Source organism: Rattus norvegicus, chromosome 12 (assembly GCF_036323735.1).
Source record: "Rattus norvegicus strain BN/NHsdMcwi chromosome 12, GRCr8, whole genome shotgun sequence".
Classification (NCBI taxonomy): domain Eukaryota; kingdom Metazoa; phylum Chordata; class Mammalia; order Rodentia; family Muridae; genus Rattus; species Rattus norvegicus.
In genome coordinates this window covers 8,220,580-8,240,994 of record NC_086030.1, presented here as the reverse complement: position 1 = coordinate 8,240,994, position 20,415 = coordinate 8,220,580, and the positions used below count along the sequence as shown (strand labels likewise).

Below are 20,415 nucleotides of genomic sequence, written 5' to 3'. Positions count from 1 at the left end.
GTCACTTACTAATATTCTCCTCTGAAACCTCTTGAGTCAGGCCATTATAATTTACATTGTTCTTAGCCACACTGTCCATATTGCCCCTTAAGCCCTGTTTAAAGCATTCACCTGCATTTTTAATACCAAGTCACAAAGTCCACATTCTGAGAATAAGAAGCATACTCAGGCCTGCCATGGCAATACCCTAGTCCTATAGCAGGCTGAAACAGGAGTAACAAATTGGTGGAGTGACTGATCCAGATTACCATGGGAAAATGGGCTTGTTTCTCCACAATAGAGATAAGGAGGATTATGACTCGAGTTCAGAAAATCCTTTAAGGAGTTTCCTGGCACTGCCATGTCAATTAAATCAATGGGAAACTTCAAAAGCCTAATCCAGGCAAGATGACAAAGGCCATGAAGTCATTGCTCCAGGAAAGCTCCAAGACTTGCTGGGGTGCTTGGCAGGGGTGGAGCAAAGACAGCATAGGTAGTAGAGAAACATAAGTATAAATAGAAGCTAAGGCCACATGACCAGTTGTGGAAATAAGAATTATAATTGATGTGAGTGTTTCTGTTATATTTGTTAAGAATGTGTTTATACAGATAACTGTCTTTTCTTCTTCAATTTCTCTATTGTGTAATGAAACATCAATTAAGAGAATATCAGTGGTTATCATATTTACATTTGGGACACTAAACATTGTCTCTCAAGGGGCATTGCCTCTGATGTTAAATTCATAGTGCATTTGTGGTTGTATGAGGGACATCTATATCATGTTTAGGTGTCATTGTAACCTGGTTATTGTTTTTCTTTAAAAACTAAGCAGCCATAAGTTATGATTGTGTGTCAAGTTGACAAGTGGTGGGCTTGTGTTGGATATTCTTGGTTGTCAATTTGACTACATCTATAGTCAACTAATATCCAAAATGGAGGGTACACCTGTGAGAAAGTTTTGCATAATTTGAAGTAGGAAGATCCACTTTTAATGTAGATGTTTGATGTAGGAAGAGGAGCCTTTAATACCAATCTTTTGATTTAAGAAAATACAGGTCTTTAATCCATATCTTTGATCCAGATCTGGTGTATGTCTTCTGCTGAATATCCACATAGAACCTGGAAGAGGGAAGCTTATGCTTTTTGCTTGCTTCCCCTCTCCTCTTTAGCAAGTCAATTTTCCCAGGGGAATTATAGCCTACTTCTACTGGGTTCCATCATATACTAAAGACCAGCTGAGATGTCCAGCATTGTTGACTGAACAACAATAGGATACTTGGACTTTCTCTTGATAGCCAGCCATTGTTGGATTAGCTGGACCACATTCTACATGTCACTCTAGAGAGCTCAGACTAATACAATCACTGATGCCCTTTCTCTCCAGCAGCCTGCATTTGATACTATGCAATCTGGCCAGCAGAGATGCTTACAGCTCAGTTTTAATCACATCTGATGCGGTATGGTCTGTCTGATACTCTCAGTTGCTACACTCCATTTCTGGCCTGTAACAAAAAGGAGTGGCAGGAACCTATTTTTTTTTTGGCTGGGGACTCTGGGGCTGTCCTTTATCAAGATGTCATATGAAGTTGTCCCATACCTGTTACTAGAATTTTTGTTTAGTAATTCTTGTCTTCTGTATACACTCAAATTATCTAGCCATATACTGCTAATAATAAAAGAATTAATAATAAAAGAATATTATTTCCAATTAAATTACATATAGTAGGTTTTCAATGGTTTTGTTAAACATTCTTTGATATGATTAGCTCTCTCTTGTGATCTCCCACATTTTTAAAAGTATTTGTTTGATTCATTTACTTTCCAAATGTTGTTCCCTTTACCAGTCCCAATTCCAAGAGTTCTTCACCCCATCTCACCATACCTTTCCCTCTGTGAAGGTGCTCACCCCCATCCTCTTTTCCAACTGGATAACAAGTCTGTGCAGGATTAGGTCCATCCTCTCCCACTGAGGCCAGACAAATCCTCTGTTACATATGTGCCAGCAACCATGGGCCAGGCAATTATGCTTTTTGGTTGATGGCTTAGTCTCTGGGAGCTTTGAGGGGTCTGGGTTAGTTGACACTGTTGGTGTTCCTATGGAGTTGCCAACCACTTGAACTCCTTTAGTCCTTCCCTAACTTTTCTAAAGTGTTCTCCAAACTCAGTTAAATGGTTGGTTGTAAGTATCTGCATCTATCTCAGTCAGTTACTGGAAGAGTCTCTCAGATGATAGCCATTCTAGGTTCCTGAGTGCAAGCAAAACATGACATCAGTAATAGTGACAGGTTTGGTGCTGGCCCATGGGTAACTCCTACATTGGTGGCCATTGGAATGCCTTTCCCTTCAATCTGTGCTTCATTTTTGTCCTAGTATTTTGTTTAAACTGTAACAATTCTGGGTCAAAAATTTTGCAGGTAAGTTGTTGACCCTGTGCCTCCAAGAAGGCCCCTGTCTCTCTAGTGGAGGTGGTCTCTTCAGGTTCCATTTGTCTACTGTTTGACATTTTGGTTAAAGTCACCCCCACTGAGGCATGGAAACCTCTCACATCCCAGGTTTTTGAGATTTCCTAGAGGTTCCTTCAATACCCCCACACCCACCCTTGCATCCGTGTATTTCACTTCATTCTCTTGAGTTGTGAGAGGGAAGAGGGAGTAAGAGGGGAGTAGGATGAGGTATTGTGAGAGACAGGAGAGAAGCCCAGAAGGCCAGGAGCATGAATGGAAATCTTCTGTTCTCTTTACTTCCTTCCTTCGTTTTGCTTTTCTACTTCCAGAATTCCCTCTTCTATTTGCCCCTTTCCCCCTGTGTCCTCCTATCCTCTATTTCTTAATACCCACCAACAGCTCCTTCTTACTTTTTAATTTTTCACTTATACAGTCATTGCAAATTGAGCACACATAACTAAAGTATTGAAGCCAACTAGATCTTGTATGTCTGGGTCTGGGTTACCTACAGAATGATTTTTTTTAACAAGTTTCACCCATTTACCTGAAGATGTGGTGATTTTATTTTTGTTTACATATAAATAATAGTCATTTGTTTGTAGGCACCCCATTTTCATTATGCATTCATTATCTCATGAACATTTAGGCTGATTTCATTTCCTGGCTTCCGTGCATAGGTCACCAGTGAATATGAATGCATAAGCATTTCTGGGCTAAGATATAGAGTCCTTTGGGTGTATGACCAGAAATGGTATAGGGTGTGTGTCTGTGGGTGGTTCATATGTTCCATTTCATCTTTTAGAGAAACCTCCATAATGATCCCAGACTTGCTGCACTAGTTTCTACTTCTACCAACAGTGTATAAGGGTTTGCCATTCTCCACATCTGTAACATTTATTTTCATTGGTTGCTTGGTGATCACAATTCTGAGGTTAGATGAACTCTTAATGTAGTTTCAGTCTGTATTTCCTTGATGGTTAAGGATGCTGAAAAATTTTAAAAGTGTTTACTAGCCATGTTTATTTCTTATTTTGAGAACTTTCTCTTTACTTCTAGAGCCAATTTTAAAACTGTATTATATGCCAAATGGCTGAGAAACACCTAAAGAAATGTTCAACATCTTTAGTCATAAGGGAAATGCAAATCAAAACAACCTTGAGATTTCACCTCACTCCAGTGAGAATGGCTAAGATCAAAATCTCAGGTGACAGCAGATGCTGGCAAGGATGTGGAGAAAGAGGAACACTCCTCCATTGTTGTTGGGATTGCAGACTGGTACAACCATTCTGGAAATCAGTCTGGATGTTCCTCAGAAAATTGGACATTGAACTGCCTGAGGATCCAGCTATACCTCTCTTGGGCATATACCCAAAAGATGTCCCAACATATAAAGTTGAACATAGTGCTCCACTATGTTCATCGCAGCCTTATTTATAATAGCCAGAAGCTGGAAAGAACCCAGATGCCCTTCAACAGAGGAATGGATACAGAAAATGTGGTACATCTACACAATGGAATATTACTCAGCTATCAAAATCAATGACTTTATGAAATTCGTAGGCAAATGGTCGGAACTAGAAAATATCATCCTGAGTGAGGTAACCCAATCACAGATAAACACACATGGTATGCACTCATTGATAAGTGGCTATTAGCCCAAATGCTTGAATTACCCTAGATGCCTAGAACAAATGAAACTCAAGACGGATGATCAAAATGTGAATGCTTCACTCCTTCTTTAAAAGGGGAACAAGAATACCGTTGGCAGGGAATAGAGAGGCAAAGATTAAAACAGACACAGAATGAACACCCATTCAGAACCTGCCCCACATGTGGCCCATGCATATACAGTCATCCAATTAGACAAGATGGATGAAGCAAAGAAGTGCAGGCCGACCGGAGCCGGATGTAGATCTCTCCTGAGAGACACAGCCAGAATACAGCAAACAAAGAGGCGTATGCCAACAGCAAACCACTGAACTGAGAATACGACCCCCGTTGAAGGAATCAGAGAAAGAACTGGAAGAGCTTGAAGGGGCTCGAGACCCCATAGGTAAAACAATGCCAAGCAACCAGAGCTTCCAGGGACTAAGCCACTACCTAAAGTCTAAACATGGACTGACCCTGGACTCTGACCTCATAGGTAACAATAAATATCCTAGTAAGAGCACCAGTGGAAGGGGAAGCCCTAGGTCCTGCTAAGACTGAACCCCCAGTGAACTAGATTGTTGTGGGGAGGGCGGCAAGGGGGGAGGATGGGGAGGGGAACGCCCATAATGAAGGGGAGGGGGGTGGGGTATGTTTGCCCGGAAACCGGGAAAGGGAATAACACTCGAAATGTATATAAGAAATACTCAAGTTAATAAAAAAAAACTGTATTATACATTTCTTTCAGGTATGAATTTTCTGAGTTCTCTCTATATTTCCTCCCCACTTCTTAATTAGATATAAGCTTGGAAATTATTTTCCCTTCTGTGGACTGGCATTTTTCTAACAGTTTCTTTTGCTATACAGTATGTTTTACTATCATGAGATTCCATTTTCCCTGTTTTATTGTTTCTTGTCCTCCGGAGTTATCTCAGAATGTTTTTATGTGTCCACAATTTAAAGCAATTGTTGGCCTTTTCCTCTAGCAGTTACAGGGTATTACAACTTATACTGAGTTCCACGGTCAGTTAAAAGTTTAGTTTTATTCACACTGAGAAATAAGGGTCTATTTTCATTTCCGGTTTGCACAGCACCGTTTTTGGAAAATACTGTCATTTCTTCAATGTATGCATTTGGCATGATTATTTAAAATCTGAGTTCACTGTAAATGTGTTGATTCATTTCTGGGCCCTCTATTATCCCATTCTATCTTATTCTGTCCTGTCCTGTCCTAGCCTAGCCTAGCCTAGCCTATTCTAGCCTATACATGTATTCTATTCTTTCTATAATATTCCATTCTATTTCATTGTACTGATCATATATTTGTCTGTTTTTGTGCCAGTACTATGCTATGTGTATTATTATGACTGTATTGTATGAGTTTAAAGTAGGTGTGATGATACCTCCAGTTGTATTCATTTTGTTTAGGATTGTTTTATCTATCCTTGCTCTTTTCTTTCACATTAATTTTAAGATTTTTATAAGCCTGTGAAGAAGAGTGATGTTTTCAAAATTATTTTCTAGAGAATTTCATACATGAGAAAACCAAACATAACTAAACAAAACTATATCAAGCCAAACCAAACCAAACCAAATCAAATTGAACCAAACCAAACTGTACTCACATTTCTGCTGTTCACCCCTCTTCCCATGGCCCACACATTTCTTTCAGATTCATGACTCACCTCCCACTCCAACACATCATACTGAATCTATTCACTGTAGTTTGTCTGTATATACAAGTGTTTATTGCTGACCACTTGGGTTGGGATAACCTATCTTGGACCACAGCTCTGGAGGAAACTTACTCTACCTATTTAACCAGGCATTGACTGTCTAGTCCTCTTCAGTTTGGGATAGGACCCTCTAAATATTGGGTCTAAATTGTCTATGCTGAAATTTCATGATGGTGTAATACTGATTGAAATTACATTTAAATGTCAATTGCTCTCTCTACTATGACCAATATACAACATCAATTTATGTAACCCATTATTTTGGGAGGTTTCTCAATTTTATAGTGTTTTCTTCAACTAAATTACTTTCTTCTCTGTCTTAAAGTTTTCACAATAGTATTCTTTCTTGGTTTGGTTGCCTTGCCCAGATTTATTCTTAGATATTTAATTACTTTATGGCTATTGTCAATGGGATTATTTTTTCATTTTTTTCATCTTTATTAAATTGGGTATTTCTTATTTACATTTCGATTGTTATTCCTTTTCCTGGTTTCCAGGCCAACATCCCCCTAATCCCTCCCCCTCCCTTCTATTTGGGTGTTCCCCTCCACATGCTCCCCCCATTACCGCCCTCCCCCCAACAAACACGTTCACTGGGGGTTCAGTCTTGGCAGGACCAAGGGCTTCCCCTTCCACTGGTGCTCTTACAAGGCCATTCATTGCTACCTGAGGTTGGAGCCCAGGGTCAGTCCATGTATAGTCTTTGGGTAGTGGCTTAGTCCCTGGAAGCTCTGCTTGGTTGAAATTGTTGTTCATATGAGATCTCAAGCCCCTTCAAGCTCTTTCAGTCCTTTCTCTGATTCCTTCAACAGACGTCCCATTCTCAGTTCAGAGATTTAATGCTGGCATTCGCCTATGTATTTGCAGTATTCTGGCTGTGTCTCTCAGGAGAGATCTACATCCATTTCCGGTCAGTCTCACTTCTTTGCTTCATCCATCTTATCTAGTTTGTCATTTTTTTTGTTGATATGTTCATCACTGGTATAAAGGAAGACTTTGTGTTAATTTTGCATTCCTTAATCTCAGATAGGAATTTTTGGTTTTCCCTCCACTTAGCACAATTCTGATTAAAGGTTTTTCAAATATCTCTACCATATCCATGACTTTTATTAAGTGGTAATATTGGAATTTTTCAAAGGCCTTTTCTTCATCTTTTGATATGATCATGTGATTTCTGTGTTTGAGTCCACTTATGCCATCAATTTCACTTATTGATTTACATTCGTAGATTCATCCCTGAATATCTGGAATGGTTATGGTGACCGTTATTTTTGATGTGACAATAAATTAAGTTTATAAGTGTTTTCTTGAGAATTTATTTTCATTCATATTTTTATTTTTTAAATGATTTGATTTTTTGAAATTATAACATCATTACAGAATTTCTCCCTTCTACTTTATTAACTTGTACACATATGTTTGTTAGGAAGACTGGTCTGTGATTTCCTTTTTTGTTGTGTCTTTATCTGGTTTGAGTTTCAGGTTACTACACCAGTATTAATCAATCTGGTTTAATAGAAAGAGTTTTAAAGTAGTCACTTCTTTTCTATTTTATACAGCAATTTGAGATGCTCTGATAGTAGTTCTTTACCATTCTGGTTAAATGTTGTAGATTTTGTTCCTGCAATTTCTTAGCTGTGAAATCTCACAATTTATTTTCATTGCTGATTAGTAGCTCTGTTTAAATACTCTCTTGTTGATGTTCAGGTGTATTTTGGAATACCTGAAGAGATTTTATATTCTAACTCAGACTCCTAGTATTTATATTTAGTACAGAATTAATGTTAAGAATTATTGTTAAAGTTAGTATAGAATTGGTCTTTTTTGGGAGAGATATTTACCTTTTTCTTTCTTTCATGTTTTTATTTCTGTACTGGGATGTACATCAGGACTTAATTTGTTCATTTGGGAAAATATTTCTTGTTTTGAAAATTTAAGTCACATTTCTCTTCTACTAAATGCACTTACAATTTAGGAGAGGAGAAGGACTAGTAGGATCGAAGAGTAGTTTTCCTCTATCTGACCAGTATTCAGGATGCTTTATTCCTATTTTTCCCTACCTGAAATTTAGATTCTGTGCAATAATAGTCACTGTCCATGGTTCACCACACTTCTGAAAAGTCCTTGCTTCTGTTGAAATCAGGTTAACAGACTTTGACTGAGCATCCTAGCCTGGGGCACCTGCACTTCCCTCCTCTTGACTTCTTCTGGAATTTTTACTGTGAATTGTACAATTATGTAGACCTAGGTACCTGTACTGCCTGGTGTTGTGTGTCAACTTGACACAGGCTGGAATTATCATAGAGAAAGGAACCTCAGTTGAAAAAATGCCTCCATGAGACCCAGCTGTAAGGCATTTTCTCAACTAGTGAAGGGGGAGGGCCCAGCCCATCGTGGGTGGTGCTGGTCCTGTGCTGGTCATCCTGGAGCAAGCCAGGGGAAGCAAGCCAGTAAGTCACATCCCTCCATGGCCTCTGCAACAATTCCTGCTTTCTGACCTGTTTGATTTCCAGTTCTGTATTCTTCTGGTGATGAACAGCAATGTGGAAGTGTAAGCTGAATAAACCTTTCTTCCAAAACATGCCTCTTTGTCATGATGTTTTATGCAGGAATAGAAACCCTGACTGAGACAGTACCCTATCATCAATCACCTTCATTGCCCAGTTGGCTTCCACAGACTTTACTGCCTAAGTGTTTTATCTTTAATCAGCTCAGTCCCTTCCCTCGCTTCTGAATCCTCTTCTCCATAGCTAGAACTTCACACATTTTTATTAAATTATGCATATAATATAATACAATACTATATTTTACCTATAATATATACTTATATCACTCTCAGTTGTTTTTATCCTCCAGCATGTCTTTGTAACTTCTCTCTCCATGTTGTTTGATTCTATGTGCCTAGGTACTCTACCTTCCTCAATCATCTCTGGATTGGCAGTTTACTTCCACTGTCTCCCTCTTCTTTCTATTGGGCTCACAAGAGAAGCTACTTTCTGTACCTTTCATATACAAATCATTGACCTGGCAACACAAAACACTGATGTGGATTTAGAACACTGTCTTCCCTTCATGGAAACTTTGTCCTTCTTAACAACCTCTGTATATGTTTTGACTTACTTATCCCTTTATCAGGTACAAGTCATTTTTTTCACACCCTTAGAGAACCAGAATAGTGTGACCTCAAAAGCATACATTTAGAAAATCCCATTCTTGATGTTTTGAGCAAGCCAATTAGAGACACATTACCTGCCAGACTGAAAACGTCAGGTCTTCTGCCTTTCTTACTTGTCTTACTTCTACTTCATGAAGAAGCATCTTGTGAAGGCTTTGGGCCACAGCATACACCGCATTGTACATATTATAAGCAAACTCAGTCATGACCATGTCAAAATGGTTCCCTGTTGTTTCATGCAAGGAAGCATTAGGTAGACAGTTCTCCAGTGTATTGCAGTCATCATCAGCAAATGAGCAGTTAAAAAGGAAGAACCAAAACCTTGTAAGGTAAAAATCTTCTGGGTATTTGGAAGGATGAACTGTTTGGATAAAATTTCTGTAACCAGAGGTTTCTTTGTGGTGATGTGCAAAGATGAGGCTTCCATGTAATGAATTTAAAATGAAATGCTGTGACTGGGTGATAATATCCCAGTCTGAGTTCATGATCCAGACTTTCCTTGTAACAAAAATTTGTCTTGAATAAAGCATAAAGCCTCTCAGAAAATCACTGTCACCATAGGTGATGATCACATTTGTTGTTGATTTCACAAGATGTGTAGGATTCAATAGGTAGCTTGGTAAATAAGATACTTCACTAACTCGGATCAATTCCACAAATTCTACACATATTTTGTTTCTATCCATTTCTGCCCTAACTTCTGAGATTATCTGAAAACCATTTTGTCCTTCAGATACGATCAGTCCTACCCAGTTCCAGTGGAAATAATTCAACAAGGAGACAATGCCATGGGTGAGAGACATGTCCTTGTATGCTATTTGATAAATATCATGAAACTGCTCATGATTATTCAGATTAGGGTCAAAAGACCCAATGGTCAGCTAAAAGTAAAGGAGGATAAAGAGAATGAAAGAATTAAGAGGAGGAAGCGTAGAGCACATGTCCAATCCTGACAGACTTTTAGAATCATGTAAAATAATAAGAATTCATGCACCATGATTGTATATGTGTGTACATGAGGCCAAATGTCGATATTGGAGTTCTTTGTCATTATTCACTATTTCAAATTTTTCATTTTTCTTTTAGTCTTCTTTTTTCTTTGTTTCTTTCTTTGTTTATTTCTTCTTTGTTTCCTTGTTTCTTTCTCCCTTTCCTTCTTCCTTCCTTCCTTCCTGCCTTCCTTCCTGCCCTCCTTCTTTCCTCCTTTCTTTCTTTCTTTCTTTCTTTCTTTCTTTCTTTCTTTCTTTCTTTTTAACAAAGGATTCTAAGTATACCTGTAGCTCAATGTTCTGGTTACTCTGACTGGTCGGTGACCTGCTTAACCAGAACTTATGTTACAGATTTTTCTTGTTTTCAATTAGTTTTATATGACTAGTAGATATTCAAAATGAGGTTCTCATGTTTGAATCAATGACTTTAGGCACAAAGCTGCTTCTCTAGACCATGTTTTGTGGAGCAATAGAAAACCTGATATCATACCTTTACACTCAGGGTTCCCTGCAATCACTGTCAGCTCCAACCTATTCTTTTCCTTTGTCCAGAATACATCACAGAATACTTATGCTTTGAGATGATAAACTTTGTCAGGTACATAATCACATGTTTCTTTTATCCTCTTTTAGGGATTGAATTATAAGTGGTTTTATCTTTCTTCACTTTACACATTCTCACCTGCGGATATCTGTAGAGTTCTAGCAGTGTCCTTATACCGGTAGATATTATCCAAGATATGCCTGTTAGGGCTGCAATTGACTTCATCTCTCTCCTACACGTGTAATTTGGCACATACTTCTTCGGCCCAGAAAGCCATGTGATGCATCTATCCAATGTAAACCATTCATTGAAGAGGACATTATATATATCATATCCCAGAGACACATTGGGTAAAATATGGGGGTTTCTGTTGATCTCCTCAGTGGCATAAACCATTGCCAGAACAATCTGGTAGTTTTTTAAATTAAATCTGCACAGAAGATACAAGAATATTTAGGGCTGCTCTGGTTTGAATGTCACATAATTTCATATGTTAATACTCTGTCCTCAGTTGATGACATTATTAATAAAGTGTATAGAAGTTTGAAGAAGTTGAGGCTTCCTGGAATTGGGTCATTAGGGACAGGCATTTGGGCTTTATATTGTCACTTTACTTACTGTCTAATCTCTTGTTTCCAGAGTGAAAATATAATGTAGCCAGCCAACTTCTAGCTCCTACCATTCTTATTTTCCTGCCTGCTGTCAAGTCTTACCTAACAGGATGACCAAAATCTCTCTGGAAGTGTAAGCCAAAATTAGCTCCTTTTCCTTACCTTGCTTTTGTTATGATATTTTATCACAATAATAAAAATCGTAGCAAGAGGAAAATTCAAACCAGGACTATTATTTTGTATGCAACATAATTACTATCATGGATTAAATGCTTATATCTTTATATTATTAGCATTTTCAAATTTATAACCTTTTGTGTTGGAATTATCATGTGTTTTTTAAGTTGGTAGTGTCATCTTGTCATGAACCTGGAGCTTCATGAATGAGATTAGCATTCTTACAAAATCTCAGTGGCAATAATCATTCACTAGCTATCCTGGAGAAGCTGGTTGGAAACATGGCCTTGGGAGAAAATTCAGAATAAATTTCAGATTTCAGTCCATAGGACTTAGGCTTCTGGAAATTACAGTGCCTTCAATATGTAAAGCACACTCAATTTTATTTAGTTTCGTCTCTTTCTATGAGCTCTCTCTATTTTTTTAACCTAGTTTTATAGGTGTTTCAAACACCTTTTTTGACATTTTTTCTTTCATTGGATTTTTTTTATTTTCACTTCAAATTTTATCCCTTTTGCTGGTTTCCCCTCCAGAAACCTGCTATCTCCCCCTGCTTTTATGAGGGTGCTCTCCCACCAACACAGCCACTCTGTCCCACCTCTCCACCCTGACATTTCCCTACACTGGGGCATTGAGCCTTGACAGGACCAAAGGCCTCTTCTCCCACTGATGCCCGAATAGGCCATCCTGTGCTACATATGTGGGTAGAACCATATCCATCCTTGTATACCCTTGGAAAGATAGTTTACTTCCTAGGAGCTCTTGAATGGTGGTTTGCTTGGTTGATATTGTTTTTGTTCTTAGGGATTGCAAACTTCTTCTGCTGCCTTAGTCCTTTTTTTACTCTTCCACTGTGGACAAAGTTTTCAGTTCAATGGTTGGCTGTGTACATCCACCTCTCTATTGTCAAATTCTGATAAAGCAACTCAAAAGACAGTTATATCAGGCTCCTTCAGGAAGCACTTATTCACTATATTGTCTGTGTTTGGTGGCTGTATATGGGATGGATCCTCAGGTGGTGCAGTCTCTGGATGGCCTTTTCTTCAGTCTCTGCTCCACACTCTGTCTCCATATTTCTTCCTGTGAGTATTTTTGTTCTCCCTTCCAAGAAGGTGTTTACTATCTACACTTTGGTATTCCTTCTTCTTGAGCTTCATGTGGTCTATAATTGTGTCTTGGGCATTCTCAGCTTTAGGGCTGATATTTGCTTATCAGTGAGTTTCATACCATGTGTATTTTTTTATGTTTTGATTACCTCATTAAGGATGATATGTTCTAGTTCCATCCATTTGCCTATGAATTTCATGAAGTCACTGTTTTCTCCCAGAGCTGAGGACCAATACCAGGGCCTTGAGCTTATGAGGTAACTGCTCCACCACTCAGCTAAATTCCCAACCCCAAAGTCACTATTTTTAATACGTGAGTAGTACTCCATTGTGTAAATGTACCATTTTTTTTATTCATTCTTCTGTTGAAGGACATCTGGGTTCTTTCAAGCTTCTGGCTATTATAAATAAGTTTGCTATGAACATACTTAAGCATATGTACTTGTTATATATTAGAGCAATTTTTGGGTATATGTCCAGCAGTGGTATAGCTAGGTCCTCAGGTATGTTCAATTTTCTGAGAAACCACCCACTGATTTCCAGAGTGGTTGTGCCTTCTTGCAATCCCAGCAACAATGGAGGGAGGACCAATGGAGTCTTTATTTTTCTTCGCATCCTTGCCACTGTATGCTGTCACCTGAGTTTTCAATCTTAAGTATTCTGTCTGGTTGTGAGGTGGAATCTCAGAGTTGTTTTGATTTGCATTTCCCTGATAACTAATAATGATATTCCTCAGTTGAAAAATTTTTGCTCTGTACCCTGTTCTTTAATAGGGTTGTTTGATTCTCTGCCGTCTAACTTCTTGAGTTCTTTGTATACCTTTGATATTTGCCCTCTATCAGATGTAGTCTTGGTAAAGATCTTTTCACAATCTGTTGGTTGGTGTATTGTTGTAATGAGAGTTTCCTTTGTCTTACAGAAACTTTGCAATTTTTTGAGGTCCCATTTGTTTATTCTTGATCTTAGAGCATAAGCCATGAGAGTTCTGTTCAGTAAATTTTCCCCTGTGCCTGTGTCTTAAAGGCTCTTTCCAACTTTCTGTTCTATTAGTTGGATTGTATCTGGTTGTATGTGGAGGTGCTTGATTATCAAGGACTTGAGCTTTGTACAAAGTGAAAAGAATAGATAAACTTGCATTCTTCTACATGCTGACCTCAAATTGAACCAGCACTATATATTGGAAATGCTGTGTGTTTTCCATTGGATGGTTTTACCTCCTTTGTCAAAGATCAAGTGAACATAGGTGTGTGCATTTATTTCTTGTTCTCCATTTCTATTCCATTGATCTACCTGTCGGTTTCCATGTCAATACCAGGTACCACCTTGAGAGATCTGGTGTCCCAGGAGTTCTAACACAGAGAGTTACAGGAGAGTCAAACCACTGTCAGAGACAGCAAGATCAGCTAACACCAGAGACAAGCAGATGATGAGAGGCAAGTGGAAGAAAATAAGCAACAGAATCCAAGGCCACTTGGCAACTCCTGAAGCCAGTTCTCACACCAGTGAAAGTCCAGTGTACCCCAACACCCTGGAAAGCAAGATTCTCTTTTAAAATCACAACTTATGATGATGTTAGGTGACTTTAAGAAGGCATAAATAACTCAAAGAAATATAGGAAAACAAAAGTAAGCCAGTTGGAGCACTTTAAGAGGAAACACAAAAATCCCTTAAAGAATTACTGGAAAACAAAACCAAGCCAGCGAAGAAATTGAAGAAAACCATCCAGGAACTAAAAATGGAAAAAAACAATAAAGAAATCACAAATGGAGACAACCCTGGAGATAGACATCCTAGGAAAGAGATCATAACTCATACATGCAAGCATCACCAACAGAATACAAGAGATAGAAGAGAGAATTTCAGGGACATAATATACCATAGAAAACATTGACACAAAACTCAAAATGCAGGAAATCCAGGACACAATGAGAAGGCCAAACCTAGGATAATAGGTAGAGAAGAGAGTGAAGATTCCCAACTCAAAGGGCCAGTAAATATCTTCAACAAAATCACAGAAGAAAACTTCCTTAATCTAAAGAAAGAGATGCCTGTAAGCATACAAGAAACTGAGAGAACTCCAGACAGATTGGTCCAGAAAATAAATTCCCCCATCACATTATAAGCAAAACACCAAATGCAATAAACAAAGAATATTAAAAGCAATAAGAGATAAAGGTCAAATAACATATAAAGGCAGACCTATCAGAATTTCACCAGCCTTCTCAACAGAGACTGTGAAAGCAAGAAGATCCTGGGCAGATGTCATACAGAACCAAGGAGAAACCAAATGCCAGCCCAAGCTACTATATCCAGCAAAAGTCTCCATTAACTTAGATGGAGAAACCAAGATATTCCATGACAAAACCAAATTTACCCAATCTTTTCACAAGTCCAGCCTTAAAAACAATAACAGATGGAAAACCCTAACACAAGGAAGAGTCTAACCCTAGTAATATTCTTTCAACTAATCCAAAAGGAAGATAACCTAAACTTAATTCCACCTCTAACACCAAAATGGTAGGAAACAATAATCATTGGTTCCTAATATCTGTCAACATCAATGGACTCAATTCCTCGATAAAAAGACATAGACTTACAGCCTGGGTAGTTTAACCAGATTCTGCATTTTCCTGCACACAGGAAATAGATCTCAGTGACAAGGATAGACACTTTCTCAGATTAAAGGTGTGGGAAAAAGTTTCCAAGCAAATGTTCCCTAGAAACAAGCTGGAGTATCCATTCTCAAATCAAATAAAATTGACTTTCAACTAAAATTTATCAACAAACATAAGGAAAGACACTTATATCCCTCTAAGAAAAGTCTACCAAGATGAACTCTCAATACTGGACATCTATGCCACAAATGCAAGGGCAACTACTTTCATAAAAGAAACTTTACTAAAGCTCAAAGCATACATTGCATGACACACAGTAATAGTAGGAGACTTCAACACTTCACTGTAATGAATGGACAGATCATGGAAACAGAACCGAAACAGAGATTCTTTGAAACAAACAGATGTTATGAACCAAATGGATTTAACAGAGATCTATAAAATATTTCATTCTGAAACAAAATAATACAACTTTTCTCAGCACTCATGTTACCTTTCCAAAATTGACCATAGAATCAATCAACAAGTTTAACATTACAAGATGATAGACATAATCCCATGCATCCTATCAGATCACCATGGACTAAGGTTGTCCTTCAATAAGAACATAACAAAAGACCCTCAGAACCACGAATGCTGGACAATGCTCTACTCAATCATAACTTGGAGGCAATAAAAAAAAGAAATTAAAGACATTTCTTAGAATTTAATGGTAATGAAGGCACAACATAACCCAAATTTATGGGACACATAAAAGCAGTGCTAAGAAGAAAACTCCTAGATCTGAGTGGCTTCAAAAAGAAACTGGAGAGAGCATACACTAGCAGCTTGATCTCACACCTGAAAGTTCTAGAACAGAAAGAAGCAAATATACCTGAAATGAGTAGAGAGCAGGAAATAATCAAAGTCAGGGCAGAAATCAACCAAGGAGAAACAAAAAGAATGATACCAAGGATCAAAAAATGAGGAGGTGGTTCTTTGAGAAAACCAACATGATAGACAAACCGTTAGCCAGACTAACCAGAAGTCACAGAGACAGTATCCAATTAACAAAATTAGGTATGATATGAGAGATATAATAAAAAATGTGTAAATTTTACAAAAATTCATCAGATCCTAGTACAAAAGCCTATACTCAACAAAACTGGAAAATGTGGATGAAATAGACAATTTTCTAGACAGATATCAAGTACTAAAGATAAATCAGGATTAGATAAACCATCTGAACAGTCCCATAACTCCTAAAGAAATAGAAGCAATCTTTAAAAGTCTCCCAACCAAAAAAATCTCAGAAGCAGACGCCTTTAGTACTCAATTCTATCAGATGTTCATAGAAGACCTAATACCAGTACTCTCCAAACTATTCCACAAAAGAAAAACAGAAGGAACATTACTAAATTCATTCTGTCAAATCACAATTATGCTTATACCTAAGCCACACAAACACACAACAAAGAAAGAGAACTTCAGACCAATTTTCCTTATGAATACCAATGTCAAAATACTCAATAAGATTCTTGAAGATGGAATCAAAGAACACATTAAAATGATCACCCATCATGATCTAGTAGGCTTCATTCCAAGGATGACAGGATTGTCCAATATATGGAAATCTGTCAATGTATTCCTCTATATAAACAAACCTGAAGAAGAACCTCTGTTAGATGCTACAGAGACTTTTGATAAAATTCAACACCCCTTCATGGTAAAAGTCTTGAAAAGATGAGGACTTCAAGGCCCATACTAAACACAATAAAAGCAATATACCAGAAACCAATAGTCAACATCAAACTAAATGGAGAGAAACTTGAAGTAATCCCACTAAAATCAGGGACTAGACAAGGCTGCCACTCTCTCCTCACCTATTTAATATAGTATTTGAAGTCCTAGCTAGAGTAGTTAGACAACAAAAAGTGGTCAAAGGGATACAAATAGGAAAAGAAAAAGTCAGCATATCACTATTTGCAGATGATATGATAGTATACTTAAGTGACCCCCAAGAGTCCACGAGAGAACTTCTAGAGCTGATAAACAACTTCAGCAAAGTGGCTGGATATACAGTCAACTCAACAAATCAGTAGACGTCTTCTATTCAAAGGACAAACAGATTGAGAAAGAAATTAGAGAAATGACAACACACTTCACAATAGTCACAAATAATATAAAACATCTTGGTATGACTCTAAGCAAACAAGTGAAAAACCTGTATTACAAGAACTTCCTGTCATTGAAGTAAAAATTTGAAGATCTCAGAAAAGGGAAAAATCTCCCATCCTCATGTATTGTCAGGATTAATATAGGAAAAATGAACATCTTGACAAAAGCACTTAGAGATTCAGTACAATATCCATCAAAATCCAAAGTCAACCCTTCACAGAGTTAGAAAGAGCAATTTGCAAATTCATTTGGAAAAATAAAAATCCAAGAATAGCCAAAGTTTTCCTCATCAGTAAAAGAACTCTTGGAGGAATCACCATCCTTAATGTCCAGCTGTATTTTAGAGCAATAGTGATAAAAAAAGGTATGGTATTAGTACAGAGACAGGCAGGTAGATCAATGGAATAGAATTGAAGAACCAGAAAAGAACCCACCTATGGTAATTTGATCTTTAACAAAGGCGATAAAACCATCCAATGGGAAAAACACAGCATTTTAAACAAATGGTGCTGGTTCACCTGGAGGTCAGCATGTAGAAGAATGCATATTAATCCATTCTTTCCACCTTGTTCCAAACTCAAGTACATAATGATCAAGTACCTCCACATAAAACCAGATACACTCAAATTAATAGAAGACAAAGTGGGAAAGAACCTTGAACACACAGTCACTGGGGAAATTTTCCTGAACAGAGCACCAATGACTTGTGCTCTAAGATCAAGATTCAACAAATGAGACCTCATAAAATTGCACAGTTTCTGTAAGGCAATGGAAACTCTCATTACAACAAAAGATCAACCAACAGATTGGGAAAATAGTTTTACCAATCCTGCATCTGATAGACAGCTAATATACAATGTATACAAAAAATCAAGAAGTTAGACTGCAGAGAATCAAAAAAACCCTATTAAACAACAGGGTACAGAGGTAAGCAAAGAATTCTCAACTGAGGAATATTGAATGCCTGAGAAGCACCTAAAGAAAATATTTAACATCATTAGTTATCAGGGAAATGCAAATCAAAACAACTCTGGGATTCCACCTCACATAATTCAGAGTGCCTAAGTTTAAAACGGACATGACTGCATATGCTGGACAGGATGTGGAAATAGAATAAGACTCCACTGCTGCAGTGATTGCTTGCTGGTACAACCATTCTGGAAATCAGTCTGGTGGTTCCTCAGAAAAATGGCTATAGTACTACCGAAGGACCCAGCTATACCACTCCTGGGCATATACTCAAAAGATATTACAATGTATAACAAGTACACATGCCCCACTATGTTCATAGAATCCTTATTTTTAATAGCCAGAAGCTGGAAAGCACCCAGATGCCCTTCAAAAGATGAATTGATTCAGAAATTGTGGTTCATTACACATTCATAAAAGAAACTTTATTAAAGTGCCAAGCACACATTGCACCCCACAAACAATAGTGGGAGATATCAGAACTATACTATAATCAATGGACAGAATATGGAAACAGAAACTAAACAGACACCCAGTGAAATGAACAGAAGTTATGAACCAAATGGATTTAACAGATATCTATAGAACATTTTATCCCAAAACAAAAGAATTTACCTTCTTCTCAGCACCTCGTGGTGCCTTCTCCAAAACTGACCATCTACTTGGTCAACAGATACAAGATAATAGAAATAATCTCATGCATTCTATCAGATCACCATTACAGAGGCTAGTTTGCAGTAACAAACATGGCAGAGTGCACATATCCATGCAAGCTAAACAATACTCTTCTCAATGACAACTTGGTCAAGGAAGAATAAGAAATTAAAGACTATTAGAATTTAATTATAATGAAGGCACAACATACCCAAACTTATGGGACAGAATGAAACCAGTACTTAGAGGAAATCTCATAGCTCTGAGTGCCTCCAAAAAGAATCTGGAGATAGCATACACTAGCAGCTTGACATAATTTTGAATGCTTTAGAACAAAAAGAAGCAAATACACCCAAGAGGAGTAGACAGCAGGAAATAATTAAACTCAGGGCAGAAATCAACTGAGGAGAATCAAAAATATCTATACAAAGGATAGACAAATCCAGGATATGTTCTTTGAGAAAACCAACAAGTTAGACAAACCGTTAGTCAGACTAAACAGAAGGCACAGAGACAGTAGCCAAATTAATACAATTAGAAATGATAAGAGAGGCATAACAAAAAAACTGTAAATTTACAAAAATCAACAGATCCTAGCACAAAAGCCTATACTCAACAAAACTGAAAAATGGGGATGAAATGGACAATTTTCTAGACAGATTCCAGGTTCCAAAGTTATATCAGGATCAGATGAACACTCTGAACAGTACCATATCTCCTAAATAAATAGAAGCAGTCATTAAATGACCCTATACAACTGAAGCCCAGGCCTAGATGGGTTCATTGCAGATCTCTATCAGACCTTCATAAAAGACCAATTGCCAGTATTCTCCAAAGTATTCCACAACCTAGAAACAGAAGTAACACTACCCAATTTGTTCTATGAGGCCACAATTATGCTTATAGCTAAACCACATAAAGACCTAACAATGAAACAGAACTTCAGACCAATCTCCATTAGGAATATTAATACAAAAATACTCATAAAATCCTCTCAAATGAATTCAATAACAGATCAAAACAATCATCTATCATGATCAAGTATGCTTCATCTGCGGGATGCAGGGTTGCTTCAGTATACAGAAATCAATCAACATACTCCCCCGTACAAAGATACTCAACGAAAAAGAAAATCCCATGATCATCTCATTTGATGCGGAGAAATCATTTGACAAAATTCAACACCCCTTCATGATAAAGGTCTTGGAAAGATCAGAAATTCAAGGCCTATATCCAACCATAGTAAAAGTAATGTACAGCAAACCAGTAGCCACTATCAAGCTAAATGGAGAGAGATTTGAAGCAATACCACTAAAATTAGGGACTAGACTAGGCTCCCCACTTTATCTGTACTTATTCACTATAGTACTCGGATTTCTAGCTAGAAGATTTAGACAACAAAAGGAGTCCAAAGGGATAAAATTGGAAAGGAAGAAGTCAATATATTACTATTTGCAGTTGAACATGCTGAACGAGGGCCAATTTTGATTAACTATTTCCCCATTGTCTTAGAGTTTTCTGGCTGTAGATAGATACCATGATCATGTCAACTCCTTTAAAGGAAAACATTTAATTGGAACTCCCTTACATGTTCAAACTTTTAGTTTATTA

At 37.6% G+C, this 20,415-nt stretch overlaps 1 protein-coding gene across 1 annotated transcript in view; it reads right to left on the bottom strand.

Annotated features, from left to right (window-relative positions):
• Positions 1–20,415, bottom strand: part of Vom2r58 (vomeronasal 2 receptor, 58) — a 106,914-nt gene that overhangs the window by 60,168 nt on the left and 26,331 nt on the right. The window contains exons 2-3 of the mRNA NM_001099479.1: positions 10,654–10,945; positions 9,057–9,863 (exon numbers count right to left, since the gene is read on the bottom strand). Of these exons, the coding sequence (NP_001092949.1) occupies positions 9,057–9,863; positions 10,654–10,945 (1,099 nt within the window). The remainder of the gene's footprint in view (positions 1–9,056; positions 9,864–10,653; positions 10,946–20,415) is intronic.